Source organism: Oryctolagus cuniculus, chromosome 1 (assembly GCF_051225735.1).
Source record: "Oryctolagus cuniculus isolate XC-2025 breed Fujian yellow rabbit chromosome 1, ASM5122573v1, whole genome shotgun sequence".
Taxonomy (NCBI): Eukaryota; Metazoa; Chordata; class Mammalia; order Lagomorpha; family Leporidae; genus Oryctolagus; species Oryctolagus cuniculus.
The window spans coordinates 19,529,306-19,545,459 of record NC_142867.1 but is presented as its reverse complement, the minus strand read 5'-3'; the positions used below and the strand labels follow the sequence as shown (position 1 = coordinate 19,545,459).

The 16,154-nt window shown below is 62.9% G+C and overlaps 1 protein-coding gene across 10 annotated transcripts in view; it reads left to right on the top strand.

The window, feature by feature from the left end:
- DGKZ (diacylglycerol kinase zeta) overlaps nucleotides 1-16,154 on the top strand; it is a 36,829-nt gene that overhangs the window by 3,885 nt on the left and 16,790 nt on the right. For 2 of the 10 annotated variants that reach the window (XM_070071111.2, XM_070071101.2), the window contains exon 1: nucleotides 4,434-4,723. The exons of 2 other annotated variants lie outside the window; for them this stretch is intronic. In XM_070071111.2, coding sequence (XP_069927212.1) covers nucleotides 4,548-4,723 — 176 coding nt within the window. In that variant the 5' untranslated portion in view covers nucleotides 4,434-4,547. Of the gene's footprint in view, nucleotides 1-4,145; nucleotides 4,281-4,433; nucleotides 4,724-6,311; nucleotides 6,767-16,154 lie in introns of those variants that run through there. 6 more of the 10 variants (XM_089327260.1, XM_070071102.2, XM_070071123.2 and 3 more) reach the window with 4 other exon arrangements.

Below are 16,154 nucleotides of genomic sequence, written 5' to 3'. Positions count from 1 at the left end.
TTTGCTCTGGGCTCAGGGAGGCCGGCCCTGAGCAGCGGGACCTGGGGGTGGGCGAAGCCTGGCAGAGCCCGAGAGCGGGCACTGAGCATGCGTGCAGGTCCCCGCCGGCCCCCTCCACGCCCACGGAGGAGCTGGGTGGGGGTGGAAGACTGGAAGGGGTGCCAGCTGGCAGGGGAGGGTGCCCCCTGCCACAAGCACCCGGCTGTGGGGACGCAGCTTCTCCAGGGAGGGGCACCTGATCCGACTCTCTCTGCTATTTACCAGGAGCTAAAAATAACCGCGGAGTGACAGGGAGATGGGGCCGATTTGTAATTTAAATAGCAACAGGATAAAGCAAGGAGCTGCAAGAGATCACATTCTGTCCTGAATTAAAAATGCAAAAACCGGGGGCCGGGAGCTGAGCTGGAGCAGGCGGGAGAAGCCGGAAGCTGGGGGTCTGTCCATTTTCCTTCCGTTGGGAAGGGCGGGGCTCAGGCCCGGCCTGGAACTCCTTCCTCCGCTCCCGGCCCCAAGGTCCTGGCTGACCAGTGAGTCAAAGGCCAGGGAGGGGAGAGCCCAGAGCAGGGGCCAGGCTCTGCACGTGGGGACTGGGACTCCAAAGCCATATCGGCATGAGAAGCTTGGGACCTGCTCCCAGCAGCTCATGTGCCCTACCCCTGGCTCAGGGGCACCAGCCATTTGGGCATTTTGGATGGAACCGTATAAGCACAGGCCTTTAAAGGGTGGGCCGCAGCCTTATTTGCACCTCAGTAGGTGCATTTTCAGAGCAGAACCTTCCAAGGCTGGAATTCAAGAGTCGCCGCACACTGGGCTTCTGCTTGACCCCACGGTGCTGGGACAAGACTCTGGGCTAGCGATGCTTGGGGAAGGAAGCCATGCCAAGTCCTTGGCGTAGGTGGGCATGGGGGGGGGGGCACGGGATACAGCGGCCAAGCCTCAGAGAACAAAGCCATTTGTGAAGGTCGCACAGCCAGTGATTGGCAGAGCCCGGATCCAGACTCCCACCTGTCCCACTCTGGAGCCCTTTGGGCTGGCCAGCTCTCATCCTGAAGGAGCCTTGATTCTGGCTCTGTCCCAAGTGCGCATGTCCCTGGGAGGGCTCACAGGACTGGGGCTGCGGTGACAGCGGATGACCCTAAAGATGGGGGGCGGGGGGAGCCTGCAGCTCTGGTGAGCAGTGTCCAGGCTGGAGCAGGAGGAAGCTTCCTGGAGCAGACCCAGCTGACTCAGAGTAAGGATCTCCCCTTCCGGGAGGTCTGCGGGGGGGCGGTGCTGAAGGACAGCTTCCCAGAGAGATGGTGGCTTGGAGGACCTCTGAGGACTGCGGCACTCCTGAGATGCTCCCCAGGCGATCCCCTCCTGCTCTTGCCTTTTGTGAGGCTGCCCTGTGGGAGCCTAACCAAATTCCCATCTGTCGGGAGGCAGCTGCGCCTGCATCTGTGTCCTCTGTGGGGGCAGCGGCCCAGCACCTGGGCAGGGGCCAGGGATCCGCAGGGCTTCGCCGGCTCTGGAGTGCTCGCAAGGGCTTAACAGGTGCCTGGAGCCTGCTGCTGGGGGCAGGCTCAGGTGAACAAGAACCAGTTCCCTCCCCCTGCTCAGCTGAGATCTACGAGTAAATCCAACCCATGCCAACTTCCGTAGAAGACCACCCAGCACGAAGCTGCGTGCCTCACACTGGGCCAGGGGCAACTCAGGGCTCAGAAATCTTGCAAGGACAAGACCAATGGACACGAAAGAGCAGGTGACACCGGAACACCTCTGGGAACAAAAGATAGTGTCAGGAGTAAGTCACCGGGGGTGGGAACGCTGCCTCGGCTGCAATATGTCACATTTGGTGGATCTTTTATGAACGATGTAATATGAATGAGTGAGTGAGTCAAATCTGGGATCAGAGGAGGAAATTCAGTTAACATTCTCCGAACTTCTGGGCTGATTCAGAGAGGTTCATCACTGGCCCAGAGTTACACAGCAAGGGCTGCCGTGGGAACCAATGGCCTTTGGGTCTGGGCCTCTTTCCTCCTTCTCCCCTTAGATGGCTTGGGCTAGAGTTTAAAGGACGACGATTTTGATTGGCCAGATCTTAAGAGTAGCCAGGGTCAGACAGGCAAGCAGGACAGCCTGGGCAGGGAAAGTGTGTGCAAAAAAGCAAGCAGAGCCGGAGCGTAAGGAGGCTTGAAGGTCAGCCAAGGAGGCTGGCTTGGCGGGTTTTGAGGGCAGAGGATGGCCACGTCGGGGGGCTGTGTGGTGCCCTGGTACATTTCCCTTCCCAGCTCCCACGTGCTCATCCAGGCCACCGAAAGTAGAACACCTCACCCGCTGGGGCTCCGACGAAGCCCAGAATAATTTCCTTACCCAGATTCTTCTTCCCGTGTGTGTGGACCTGGGTGGATTCTGAGGGGTCCCCAGCTCCCTGGCACGGGCACACGCTGTCCTGTTAGCCGCCAAGGGCATCCTCCCCAGCCCTGCGCACCTGTCCCTTCCAGTCGCATCCTCCCCAGCCTGCGGGAAAAGCAGAGCTGGCATTCACAGCGCTAAGAAAGCCAAGGCCAAGGTAACCCCCGGCCCCGCAGTCAGGACCTGTGCCTCTCGGAGCCTTGAGCCCGCCGGCTTCCCCTCCAGCAGCCCCATTTCCTGCTAGCAATGCCAGAAGCCGCTGTTGGAAAACAAGCCCAGCCCCATTTCCTCTGTTTAACTGGAGCTGCTTGCAGAATGCCTGGGAGAGGAAGGCAGGGCCGCCACAGTCTCCTTTCAGAACGGACACAGATGTCGGTCTGGGGGCCAGAGTCTCCGATGGGCTATAGCGATCCAGACCCCTCCTGGAGGGCATTCAGAGAGGCTGAACTGGGAGGAGAGCTGCTGGGGGGGGAGGGGTACAGGGGCATCGCCCGGCCACGCCCACAATCTCAGAGAGGAAACAGGATGCCCTGTTTATATGGCACAGCCTGTGGGGTTGGGTTCTCCTTGAACTAAGCTGCCTCAGTTTCTGCTCTTGTCAAAGGAGAAGATAATGGGCCCCAACTCACAAGGTCATCAAAAGGCCTCGGTGAGCTGCTTTATAACATCTCCGGCACACAAGACTTCCAAGAAATAGCAACTATGATGTTGTTGTTACTGAGTACTTATGATTGCACTACAGGGCATGCGTTGAATCAGACAGATGATTGAAAAAATCCCCTGATCCAGAGGGGACAACCCGAAGGTGAGGACAGCACCAGGCGTCGCGTGCGCGCCGTATCTGCAGGGACAGAGGTGTCCGTGTCGATTGCACTGAACTGACACCGTTTGTGTCCTCGAGACACTCACAGCCTTGCTGGAGTAACAAACACGGAGCCGCCACAGAACTAATTATAGAGCAGGCTGATTAAAGCACCCTGGAGGAATGTGCTGCTTCCTCCCAAGCGCACGAGCCGGGCCCTGCCTGCCTGTCTCTCTGCCAGATCTCCACGGGGGTCTCCGACTCCAGCTCAGCCTGGCCACGAGAGCTCCCCAGAGCAGGCCCCTGGCTCCCTGGTCTGGGGGTGGGGGGCACTGGGCCTGTTTGCTTTCTTCCAAAGAGTGGGTTCCTCGCCCCCCGGGGCGTTTGCTCTCGCTGTCCTGTCCACCTAGAACGCTCTGGTTCGCTCTTTCTTAGCTCTTTAAGGTGTGTTCCCAGGGGTCCCCTCCGCAGAGAGCCCCTACTGAACCCCTCCCCAGGTAGCAGCCCATCCCTGCCCTTCCCCGGCACTTTTCTGTACAGCGCCTCTCACGCACGACCGGGCATTGTCTTACACGTTCGTGATTTCTTTCCTGGTTCCTTCCCCCCCACTGGAATCTAAGCCCTGGGTGGGTACAGTCCTGCCTCCGGGCTCACTGCCACCCTCTCTGATCCTGCCCCACAGAAGAAGCCATTCTGAAGGGACGTACCGAGTGAATTGGTCTGTAAGCACTTTCACCCCGGTTGCAATCCCCATGCAAGTCCCATTTTTACTGCATTCTATAGACAAGAACGTGGAGACTCTGAAAAGCTCCCTGGCACACATAAGCCATTAAAAAAATGACTTAAGGTGACCGGGGACAGCTGTGACCTGGGCCACACAGCTGAGAAGTGATAGAGGCGGCACCCGCGCCTGTGTCTCCGGGCCCCACCCATGTTGTTCTTTGCGCTCCAGGATTGTCCAAGAGCCTGGCCCTGTGCTAGGTGATGTGAGGGCAGCCCAGGAGCTGGGGGCGGGCGGGGCGCCCCCCACCCCCAGTGACCCAGGTGCGTGGCACGACAGGGAAGACCCCAGCAGGACCAAGAGGTGAGAACCAAGAGTGGTGACGTGGGAAGGAAAGCCAGGCGCGCCCCCGGTGCAGATTCCAGCCCAGGCAGGCCCGACTCCTGGCTGCCAGGTAGGGCCTGCCCCCGCCTGCCCCGCGCCCTCCTGCGCGGCTCCTGCCCCAGCCAGCGGAAGGCGCCTAGGAGCCCCGTGGTCCTCCGCTCCGGCGGCCGGCCGGCCTCCAGCAGGGCCCCCCACCCCCCGCCCGCGTCAGGAAGTGCTGAAAGAGGAAGAGAGTCGCCGGGCAGGATGAGCGCACGGGGGGCCGGCCACAGTGCCGGGGCAGGCTGCGATGTGGCCGCGGCTCGGGGCCCCGCGGAGGCGCTGGGGACGGACGAAGGGGAGCCGCCGGGGGCACTGAGGCAGATGTGGCGCTACCGCTCCTGGGACGTGCCACAGATCCCCGCCGAGGCCCTGCAGACACAGTAGGTACAAGGCGTGCCTGGGAGTGGGCACGGGGACCTTGAACCCTCTGTGGACCTGTTGTCTGGGGTGCAAGAGTGGACAGCAGTGGGGTTACCCAGCAGCCCTGCAGAGGTACAGCACAGGGCAAGGGGGGGCCCTGGCAGGGAGTGGGGAGCGGCGCGAGGGCAGCATGGAGCAGCGCTGGGTTGTGAGCAGGAGCCCAGGCACCGGGCAGAGGGTCTGGGGGAAGAGGCGCCCCCACTGGGGGCACTGGGCCCCGACCGTTTCTGACCCAGCTACAAGGCCTTGTGCAAAGTCAGCGGAATCGCAGCTGGCTGCGGTCTTGCTCTTGGTGTAAGGACTCTTGGGAAACTTCCCCCAGGGGGACCCATGCACACCAGGAGGCCAGGGTCAAGTCCACTTGCAGATTTCCCTGTCTTCCTCTGGCCAGGCCGGCCACGGCCGCTAGCTCCAAGGCTGGGGCCCCACCTCCCCCGTACAGCCCTCCTCCATGCCAGCAAGAAACTTGAAGGAAGGTTCTGGGCCTCTGGGTGCTGGCGGTTCTCGGCTCCCAGCCTCTGCTCTTTGCGGCTGGTAAGGCTGGAAAATGGGCTTGTCAGAACCCCAGAGGGTGAGAGTGACGGCGACACAGGATGTGGCTTTGCAAGGAGCCGAGCAAGCTGCAGCCGCGGCAAGCTGGTGTGGGCATCGGGGTGGCAGGCTTTGGGGAGGGACAGGGGCCGGGTCTGCAACCTCCTGGCCTCCACGCCACAGCCCTGAGTGCTGACCCCCAGGCATGTGTGAGGACTGTGCCCCCACAGGCAATTGCTCTGGTTCCCACTGCTCTCATTGTGGGGGTGGGGGCAGGCAGGGCAGGGCACCACTGCTGCCTGTGTGGTGGTGGTGGTGGTGTTTGTGTGTGCATGCGAGGTATACCTCTGGGAGGGAGGGCCTGGGGTGCGTCTGTGGCTGTGCCCGTGAGCCTGAGTGTGGGAGGGCCATGCCCACAGCACAGGGGGTCTGGGTGGTGTAGGACCTGCAGGCCCACTGGCTGTTGTGCTGCGAGAAGCCGAGGTGTTGGGAGCGGGTGATGAGGGTTGGAAGAGCTGTGGCAGGAGGCACTGGTTTGTCGTGTGTGTGGGTCAAGTGACCGCGGTCACCGCATTGAGAGGCAATGCTTGCGCACCACCACGTGCAAGGAGGAGGGTGCCTGCCCCACGTACAGGGGGCGCGCTGTGTGACTTTCGTTCCCGTGGGTGTGAGCGGGACAGCCAAGGGGGTAGGCGCGGAGACTGTGTGAGTGGCGGAGCGGGCACAGCATGTGCGAGAGCCGCGTGTGTTCGTGGGCGGGGAGGCGGTGACAGCTGCCCTCGCAGGTGTGCCCTTGTGAGCTTGAAGGTTGTTCGCGGCGGGAGGTGGGGGACGGCCGTGCCCGAGCGCGCGCAGTGCGCGTGTGTCGGGCGGCGGATTCCGTGGGATCCGGACCGACCGGCCGCGCGGCTGAGAGGCGGGGCCTGCGCTGTCTCCGCCCACGCCGCGCCCCGCCCCTCGGGAGGCCTGCCCGGGCCGGTTGCTGCAGCGCAGCCCGGCGCCGGCAGAGGGCGTCGCGGGCTCGGTGCCGCCGCGCGGCCGAGGGGGCGTGCTCGGCTGCGGGCAGGCAGCGGCCCGGCCAGCTATGCGGGGTCCTGCGGCCGGGACTGGCGGCACTTCCTGGAGCGGCGGTGGCGGCGGCCGCTTCCCGGGCACCTGGGCGTGGGGCGCGGGGGCGCGCGGCGCGGGGCGGGCGGAGCGAGCGCGCGCCATGGCCGCGGCTGGCGGCGCGGAGCCGGCGTGCTGAGCCCCGGCCGCCGGCCCGGCATGGGCGTCTCCCGCGGGCCCGCCGCCGGCCGGGGCTAGGGCCGGATGGAGCCGCGGGACGGCAGCCCCGAGGCCCGGAGCAGCGACTCCGAGTCGGCCTCCGCCTCGTCCAGCGGCTCCGAGCGCGACGCGGGTCCCGAGCCGGACAAGGCGCCGCGGCGCCTCAGCAAGCGGCGCTTCCCGGGTCTGCGGCTCTTCGGGCACAGGTGAGCGGGCGGCGGGAGGCGGGCGCCGCGCACCGGCACGGGCGGAGCGAGCCGCTGGGCGCCGGCATCCGGTGGGCTCTTCCTGGCGTGCGCGTCTTCTGTAGGCAGGCAGCCAACCAGCCCGAGCCCGGGGCACCTGGCGGCCCCCAGGACTTGGGCACCTGCCCGTTCCTGGCACTCGGGGACCAGGGCCCCGCTGCACCTGGCGGCCCCCGGGAGGTGGGGTCCGTTGCCCTGTGGTCTTTCCAAAGGACCCGGCTGCCTCTCATCCCTGCATGGTCTCTGCAGGACGTGGCCCCCTGCCTCCTGTCCCCCTGCCACTGGTCGCCGATGTCATTGCTCAGCGTGTTAGGGGTTGGGGTGCTGAGCACGCCCAGTCAGGGAGACCCCAGCCTCCACCAGTGCTGGGCGGTCAGCGTCTCTCTCCCCAGTCCCTGCGTCCAGTCCTGGTGGGGGAGAGGGTGGGGGGCGGCTGTGGTCTGGGATCTGGGCTGGCTGTTCAGGCTCCCTCTTGCCCCCTCCCCCAGCCCTCCAAATGTCACCATATTGTGCCTGTGACAGAGCTTTGACCAGGACTCCATCGAGGAGCTGGAGGGAGGGGGAGGGTACGGCAGCTTCAGTGCAGGCAGTTGGTGGCATGTGGGCTGCCTGTCGCTTGGCCCTGGTGGCAGGGGAGGCGAGGGGCAGCCCCAGGGGGACCCCGCCTGGCTCCTTGAGCTCCCTCCAGGATAACTGTCAGGAAGCTTGCAACCAACCAGCTAAGCACCCCAGCCTGGACTCTGACCACTTGGCCTCTGCCCAGGGCCTCCCGAGCTTCGCAGGGGCTTTGCCCTCCTCCAGTGACCTGGGCACGTTCCTCCTGTGGTGGTGGCCGGTGTACCTGTGCTGTTGACCTCTGTCCGTGGCCTGCCAGGGCCCAGCTCTTTGCACCTGCCCCGTGTCGCCGAGCACTGGCAGATGGAGCTCCGCGGGCTCGCATGTCACGTAAAACGGGGCAGAGAGGAAAGCTTCCAGCGCTCATGTTTGTCACCCCCAGCCCTGCAAGATGGAGCCGTCAACGCCCAGCTCTGCAGGATGTAGCCTTCAGTGTTCGCAGGCTCCGAGGGGGAGGGGGCCCGCCAGAGGCTTCCTGTCGCTGCCCACAGGGCACTAGGGTTAGGCTCTTGTGACCTGTGGCTGGGCCCCTTTGGAAGGGCACAGCTCTGTCCATGTAGGGATGAACCTCTGGCACATTCCGGAGGAACAAGAAAGAGAGCCAACAGGTGCCTTTCTCTAATTCTCAAGCATAAATAAGTGTTAGGTGTTTCTCCGCTTTCATAGGAAAACTCAGGGTCAGAGAGCCAAGCGATTCGCCCAGAGTCACATAGCAAACCAGAGGCAGGGTAAGGATTCGAACTCAAGTTGGTCTCTTTTCAAAATCCACGTCCATCTCTCGCTAGCAGGGAGGAGCGTCCCGGTGGCCAAGGGAAGTAGAGACGCCTGGGTCGTCCCTCCGCGCCAGGTGTGAGTCATCGGGTCTGAGGCGTTTTGTAGAGCTTCCCAGGTGATCGTGCGGCGCTCCCCAGTTTGAGCGACATGTGTTACATCACCCTGGGCATGGCGAGTGGAAGACTCAACACCCGGGGAGGTCTGTGAGGGTGTCCCCCGCTGCACAGCCCTGCGCTGGGGCCAGGGGACCTGTAGAGATGCCTGCCTAGAGAGGAAGACTTCCCTCTCCCAGGCAAAGAAACCAGTGCCCCCTGGGGCTGCCCCCCCCACACGTGGTGGGATCGGGGTGGAGGCAGGCAGAGTGCACCTGCTCTGGGCATTGCGTCCCTGGTCCTGCTGCCCTTGCCCACTTGGCTGCCAGCTCCAGGCAAAAGTCCTCGGTTCCCCAGCTCCATGCTCATCCCTGACCCAGCTCTCGCCTCCTCAGGGACACCCACCCTCTGCATTTCCACATCGTCCTCGCCATCCCCACCCCGCAGACGGGGGGGCTGTGGCGAGAAGGGAGGATCGGGGTACGCTGAGTGCCGCTGCCTGCTGAAGCTGGGCTGAGAATTGCACTTTCGGGTCATGGGCTCTGGGAGAGCCCCACCAGCAGTTAGCTGTGGCCCTGGCAGGGGCCGTGGTGGCTATCCCCGGCCTGCTCAGGTAGGGCAGTCTCCATGGCATCCTCCTCAGAGCCCGTCTCTGCCCCCACAGCTGGCGTCACCCTCCAGGAGCCTGGGCAGCCGTTTGCATGTCCCTTTTTTTAGCCCCGTAAGACACAAAGCTGAGCCATGAGCCTCCCCAGCTCCATCCCACCTCCCTGCTCCTGGCCGGGAGCCATCCGCCCCTTCTGGGCCCTGCTGGAATCCGGGGCCCTCAGGTTGTCCTGGACCCGGGGAGCGGGGCCTTCACGCCTGTGGACCTAAGGGTTGGCCAGCAGAAGTGGGAGGGAAGCTGACTGCCTCCTCCCCCTCCCTCTCCCCTGTCCTCCCCCAGGCCCCACCAGGAGGGAGGACTCCTCCTCTGGGCTCCTTCCAGCAGCCTGATCTGGGCAGGTCACGCAGCTTGTGGATTAGCTGGTTTTGCACCCCAGGGGCGTCCGAAATTACCTGGCATCTCACTCCTCTAGCCAGAAGGAGCCTGGCCAACAGGACCCCCAGGAGCCCGAGCGTCTGCTCTGCCATCCCCTGCCCTGCGCTGCGCTCAAAGTCATAAGCTCGCCGAGGGCAGGAGGTGCACCTGCGGAACAAGTTTGAGACAAAAGGTCCTATTTAGAGGTCAGGCCACATGGACACCGTGAGTCTGGTTCCGAAGTCGAAGCCAAAGCCAGCAGAGGGTGGCCGCGGGGCCAAGCGAGCAGAAGTAGGCCCTGTTTGGGTTGGTTTTGTAGGGAGTGGGGAGAGGCGTGTTGCAGAACAGGGGATCCCCCCCCGCGCCACCGCCCCGGCCCCACTGTGGCGCCTGGGGCAGGCGGAGCCTCTTGGAGGGCTTGTCACACCTGGGCTGACGCTGATCGCGGAGGCAGGTGCACGTCCTTGGCTTCCAGGCAGTTTGGGGAAGAAGGCAGGGCCCTCTGTGGCTGAGCTGTGTTCTTGTTCTGTTTGCGCCTCACACAGGCTCCTGTGCCCGAGTACAGAGCTGGCCAGGGTTGGGGACCGCGGCTGGGCTTCTCGCAGTCGCTGGCTGACGGGTCAAGGATGGAATGAGCAATTCTTGTCATTTTCCTTCTATGCCGAACTCCACAAAGGTCAAACAAAGCCCAGGGTGTAGAGCCACCCAGCATTCGCAGTCGGCGCAGGAGAACCTGAGACAGGTGTTGCAGGCAAGGACAGAGGAAGGACTGCGCGACCCCTGGTCGGAGAGAGCCTAGGCCCTGGACGTCTGGGACTCTAGAAATACGAGGCGAAACAGGCCTGCTCTCCTGGGCTGCTCAGAGGCCTGTCCAGAATTCTCCAGCGTTCCCCTGAGCGGAGGAGGAGGTGGGTGGTTAGCCAGCCCCCGGGCACAGACTGGGATCGTCTCTTGGAAAAGCTGCAGTCTGGGTCCCTTCTACCCCTCCAAGGCACTGAGAGGTTTCGGAGCCCAGGAGAGGAGTCTGAGCCGGCCGCCTGTCCTGTAGTACCCCTGGCACGACACTAGGGGGCCACAGCGGCCGTAGTGGGAGGGGAGCAAGCGAGATTCCCCTTCCTGCTTGTCCGCTTGCACCTGCTGTGGGTGGACCCGCAGACGCCTCCCGCTGGAGAGTTACCTGATACTCGCTGCACGGAGCCAGTCCGAATGCGGCAGAAGGCAGGCTGGGCGGGAGCTTCCAGCTCACCTGGCCCCTCCCTTCCTGTCCCTGAAGACTGGGGCCAGCCAGGAGGCCTTGACTCAGCCAACGTCTCGCCTGGGTCTTATTTGAGATTCCAATGCCAGTCTCCTAGCTCTCAGAGCCACACTCATTTGTGCCACATCCCAGGATCCCAAAGCCTTCCTTTGTTTGTTTCCCCCTAAGATTTATTTTATTTATCTGGAAGAATTAACAATGAGAGAGAAGGAGAGAGAGAGACCGACAGACCTTCCATCTGCTGGTTGACTCCCAGATGGCCACAACAGCCAGGGCTGGGCCAGGAGCTTCACCTGACCTCCCACGTGGGTGCAGGGGCCCAGGGACTTGAGCCATCCTCACTGCTTTCTTTCCCAGTCACATTACCAGGGAGCTGGATCAAAAGGAGAGCAGCCGGGACTCAAACCGGCGGTCCGGTGCCCGTGTGGGACGGCTGCACGGCAGAGGGCGGCTTAACCCGCTGCACCACAGCGCCGGCCCCCTTGCTGTGAAAGGTCCTCATCTGGTGCCTTCCACCCTGCCCTCTGCCTCTCCTCCAGGAGCTGCCGCCGGCTGAGCTCTGAGCTAGCATGGTGCCCGGAGCGGGGTGTGCACAGACGGGGCCCTGCTGCACCTGCACCCACTGCACCACTCCTCTCCTCCCTGGAGCTCCTCTGGGTGGTGCCCAGCACTCACCTCTGTTCTCCTCGGCCGCCTCCTCTGTTTTCTGAATGGGGGACCCCTGTGTCCTCAGGGTATCAGCCCACGGCGTGGTTACCTGTGGTTCTCAGTGCGGGGCCTGACTGGCACTTGGGTCACAGTTGGGTGGAGGGTAATGCCAGAGCAGGAGCAAACGCCCATGAGGAGCCGCCATTCTTCCAGCTTTCCTCAGCTGAGATGCCAGGGAGAAGGGGTCAGGACGTGGGAGTGGGCCTGAGTAAGCCCAAGGACCCTGTGGCCCGGGGAGGGAAGCAGAGGCTGAGGCTGGCTGCGTGAGGCTGCCTCTGGCTGTAAGCAGGTACCAGGACTGTGTAAGTCCGTCAGTTTCCTAGGCTGTTCTTATCTTGCTGGTCGATTTGATTCCCATTTTACAGATAAGGAAACCCAAGTTCAGAGGGGCAAGGGGCCGGGCCCAGGGTCAGGCAGCCCACGCTGGAGCACAACCCCGGGAGCTCTCGCCTCCACCTCTGCATTCCTGAGCTGGCAGGGCCTGGCCAGGGGTCTTAAGTGCTGCATGGGGTGGGGTGCAGTGAAAGGTTTTTGCCTTGTGGGAGTGGCATGAGCCCCACGAGGTGGTCTGTTCCTGCCATCAGGACCCCTAGCTCTCGGGGGAGCAGGCTGGGTTGGGAAGGGCAACTGAGCCTGTTAGCAGGTTGCCCCAGGGCTGCCCGGCTGGGTCTGGTGCAGAGGGGCATGTCTGTGGCCGTTCACCTTAACGAGTGCAGAGGCCCAAGGACCACGGGGTGTGTTCAAAGGCCCCCTGACACTACTCAGGGGCAGAGGTGTCCTGCTGGGCAGGGGTGGCCAGGTGGGTTGAGGGGGGCGGCCGGTGCCTCCTCCTCCCCTCGGAGACAGGTTCCTCTTTGCTCCTGGCAGGCCTGTAGCTCAGAGCTCCCACAGAGGCCGCTCCCCTGCCAGGGCTGAGCCCCATCACTGCACTCGCCAAAATAGCTGTCTGGGAGCCTGGGCCCGCGCCACCCACGCCCCAGCATCTCGCGGGTTAACAGCTTGCCTGGCTGTCCGCCCCCTCCCCAGCCTGCTGACATTTCAGAGAGGCGGGGGCGGTTGTGAAAGGGGGCAAGCTGGTTCCTGCTCCCCAGCCCACACGGACACCCCACTGGCACAGCCTGCCGCCTGCCCACCCACCGCTGGAAGGCACCCCTGGTGGGCGAGACCCACCTGCCCCTGTTAGGAGGCAGTGTAAGGGGCGCACTGCTGAGACCAGCCCTGGGAGACTCAGGGCGGCCCCAGGCAGCTGCACTCCCTGGGGCGGGGCGTTGGGGGGCGTGTTTTTTACAAAAGCTGTCTTAAGGTCTTTTTTCAGCATTAGAGATCCTGTAATGGAAGTGCGCACAGCACCGTGTCCCGCCACCGCTCAGCTCGGGCAGACCGTACCCTGGCGCCGCACTTGCTTTGGCTCGAGACAAGGCGCCCACATCCTCCTCCCCAGAGGAGGCCCCGATCCTGACTCTGGTGTTTGTTGTAACGGTTCTCCTGCCTGGGTGTGGAGCCCTCGGGGCCTGATCTTACCTGCGCGGTGTGCATTGCCCCCTCAACACCACTGTGCAGGCTCAGCCATCTTGAAGCGTGAGCTCTGGTGAACGGCCCGGGGCGGGGCACATCACGATGTTTGTGGAGGGCGGCATTAAAAGATAGGCCAAAAATTCTGAAATCCATGCACACGAGGGGCTCCAAAAGGTTTACGAAGAGTGCATATTACGAAAAAGCTGTGGATGGATTTCAAAAATGCCTCGGCATCGAAATAAACTAAGCATTCGATTCTGTCTTTCCACAAACTTGGCGACGTGCCCTCTGACACTTCCTTTTTGTGCCCTGCTCATCTGCCCGCCGGGGGACACTGGTGTGAGCAGAGCCTCTGGCTGCCCCAGCGCACGCCACTGCCGCCCGCCTCCGCCCGCCAGTGCTGGCTCGCAGGTGTGCATCTGAGCCCAGGGAGACGTCGCCCCCTGTGCTCCAAAGTGGCTGCCCAGAGGCTTACTTACACCTCTGGAGTCCTTGTTCTTTGAACTTTGATTTTTTTTTAAGATTTTTTTATTTACTTGAAATTCAGAGTTACACAGAGAGGAGAGGCGGAGAGAGAGAAGAGAGAGAGATCTTTCATCGACTGGTCCACCCCCTCAGATAGCTGCAATGGTCAAAGCTGTGCTGATCTGAAGCCAGGAACCAGGAGCCAGGAGCTAGGAGCTTACTCTGGGTCTCCCACATAGGTGCAGGGGCCCAAGCACTTGGGCCATCCTCCACTGCTTTCCCAGGCCATAGCAGAGAGCTGGATTGGAAGAGGAGCAGCTGGGACTCGAACTGACATCCTTATGGGATGCCAGCACTGCAGGTGGTAGCCTCACCCCTATGCCACAGCGCCAGCCCCCTGTTTGAACTTCTGTAAGCCAGGGAATTAGCTACTACGAACAGACCAGTGCCCCACCAGGGACTAGGTGGGTGCTGGCCCCATGTGACAGGCCAGGACAGTGAGGTTCAGACAGGCCAAGAGGCTCCGCTTGAGCGCGTCCAGCTTGTCCGAGTGCCCTGGGCCCTTGAGCCCAGTGCCCCGTGGAGACCTCGTCCCCGTGACCTCCTGGGCTTCAGGCCCGGTTCCTGCTTGGAAAGTCAGGAAGCCTTGGTGGGGGTACCTGGTCCCTTGGGGTGCACGTGACCCTGGTTTCAAGAGGGACTTTTAGGGGCTGGGGATGGAGCAGGTGTCAGATGGTTCAGAGGAGGGGGTTCAATTTTGAATGAGGGGAGGAGGGAGACCGCATCTCCAAGCAGATGGGGAACGGGAGCCCAGGCCGCAGACACAGGAGAAGGCAGAGAGCGGGGAGCTGTCACCAGAGAAGAGTGGGGGTGGTGACAAAGCGGCTGCCTGGCCGGATCAGCGTTGCCTCAGGGTCAGTCTCAGCTTACCTGTGACAGCCCCCCAGTGCTGGCAGGCCGCAGCTGTCCGCTCACCTGCCGCCCCACCCCCACGAGGCTGAGCCCAGGCCATCCCCTGTCCCTGCGATCTGGTCACTCTTCAAACCACACTGCCACTTCTAGGCCCTGGAGATGCCATTGCGTGCCGTCCGAGGTCCCAGGGGCTCAGAGAGGGCCTGAGCGTGGGAGCGGCGAGCCGGGGTGGGGGGTCTCGGGGAGCCCTGCCAGCTTCTGAAGAGGAGAGGAAGGCGGGCCGTGCAGGGCTCGGAGGGCGTGGGAGGGTGGGCCCGGCAGCATCCCGCCGCCTCTGGCTGAGTGCAGGGCCGCCGGCAGGCTACTTCACCTCCTCGTGCCTCAGTGCCCGTTCTGTAACGTGTGGGGACCCTGAGACCAGCTGTTCATTTCTGGAAGGACTGGTCGGCCAGTATTTACAAAACAGCGGTGTGCGGCGTAGAGCGTCTGTGTTTGCCAAGTAGAGTATAGAAATTACAGAAGGGCGAGGAGGCTGGAGTCTGCCGACCGCCAGGCCCAGGTCTTCGCCTTCTGCTCGGCTGAACAGCCGGGAACCGGCTGTGGGTGCTGGGAAAGGGGTGATGGTGGGGGCAGCTCTGGGGGACTCAGTCCCAAGGGACTGGGTATTTCCTCCAGGAGCTCAGGTGGCCCCGGCCCCGCCCCTCCGCACCCTCCCCTATCCAGCATTGTGTCTATTTTGCCAGATCCTGCTCCCCAGGTTGCACAGGGAAAGCCATGGAGACCTTGAAGTGGGCAATGGGCCCCGGTCCCAGAGAGGCCTCCAGCCATTACTCTCGGGGGCTCCTGGAGAAGAGAGGGAGGTAGCCCCTAAAACGCAGACAGTTACTTTCCGCCGGTGCCCAATAGAGAAGTGGCCTGGGCCCTGCGGCGGCCGGTCTCGGTTGCGGTGGCCAGGGTGGAAGAAGCCCTGCTCTTCCCTTGAGGCCCTGGCCCTCCCCGGCGGAAGAGGAGCAGCAGCAAACGCCGGACGTGTTGCCAGGCCTCGCGCGGGCGTGCCCAGATGCACTTGCGGCCCCCAGGAGCTGGTGGTGTGGTAGGGGAGTGAAACGTGTGGACGCCGCCTTCCAGGGGTCCAGTGGCGCAGAGGCCAAAGGGGTAGCGTGCGGTTGTCAGTGGGAGTGACACCCCATTGCGGGGGGCCGCTGTGAGCAGGCGGGATTTGGGTGCCTCTGGCAGCAGGGCCCAGCAGGGAGCCAGGCACGGCCACACCGGGGCTCTGTTGGAGCCAAGCGCTGTGAGTGCCTTCCTGCAGGAACACGTCTGCAGAATTCATTCTGAATCCGCCGGTCTAGAAGCCCGGTTCTGGGGGCGTCCTGGAACGCTGCGGGGAAGCCACCCTCACAGCTGTTCTCCGAGCGCCCCCGGTTCGTGCCTTTTTCCCTGTGTTGCCGTCTCTCCAGATGGTGCAGAAGCGAAGGTGGTCACGCCACAGGGACAGCGACACCAGCCAGGGTGGCAGCCCCACGCGCGTCCCGCAGTCTGTGCTCATGGCGGGGGGGGGGGGGGCAGAGTATTAAACGTTAATCTTGCACGGCAAGACCCTTGGGCATGGGTCGGTGCTGGTGTTCGCCACTGCTTGCTGCAGGCGTGGGGCCCTCGGGCTCTGCTGGCAGGTGTTTTCGGTTGGTTGGTTGGTTTTTAATGGAACACCGTTCTGACTGGAACACCTAACAGACTAGTCAGACTTGGGAATCCAGCAGATGTTTTCTCAAAATTGAATGAAGCAAGCTTGTCCCATCAAAAATGGTGTCAGTGATAAAATTTGAGCTTTTGAGAAAAAAAAAAAAAAAACCTTCTGGAAACCTTGTTCCACCGTGTAGAGCCCGACAGCTTCCCAGGACTGAGAACTCGGTAAAGAAGCGAGTGCGATCCTTGATAGTTCTTAGCGCCGAGTGGCAGCGTAGCTCAGTAAGCCAACGCTTCCCAGGGTGG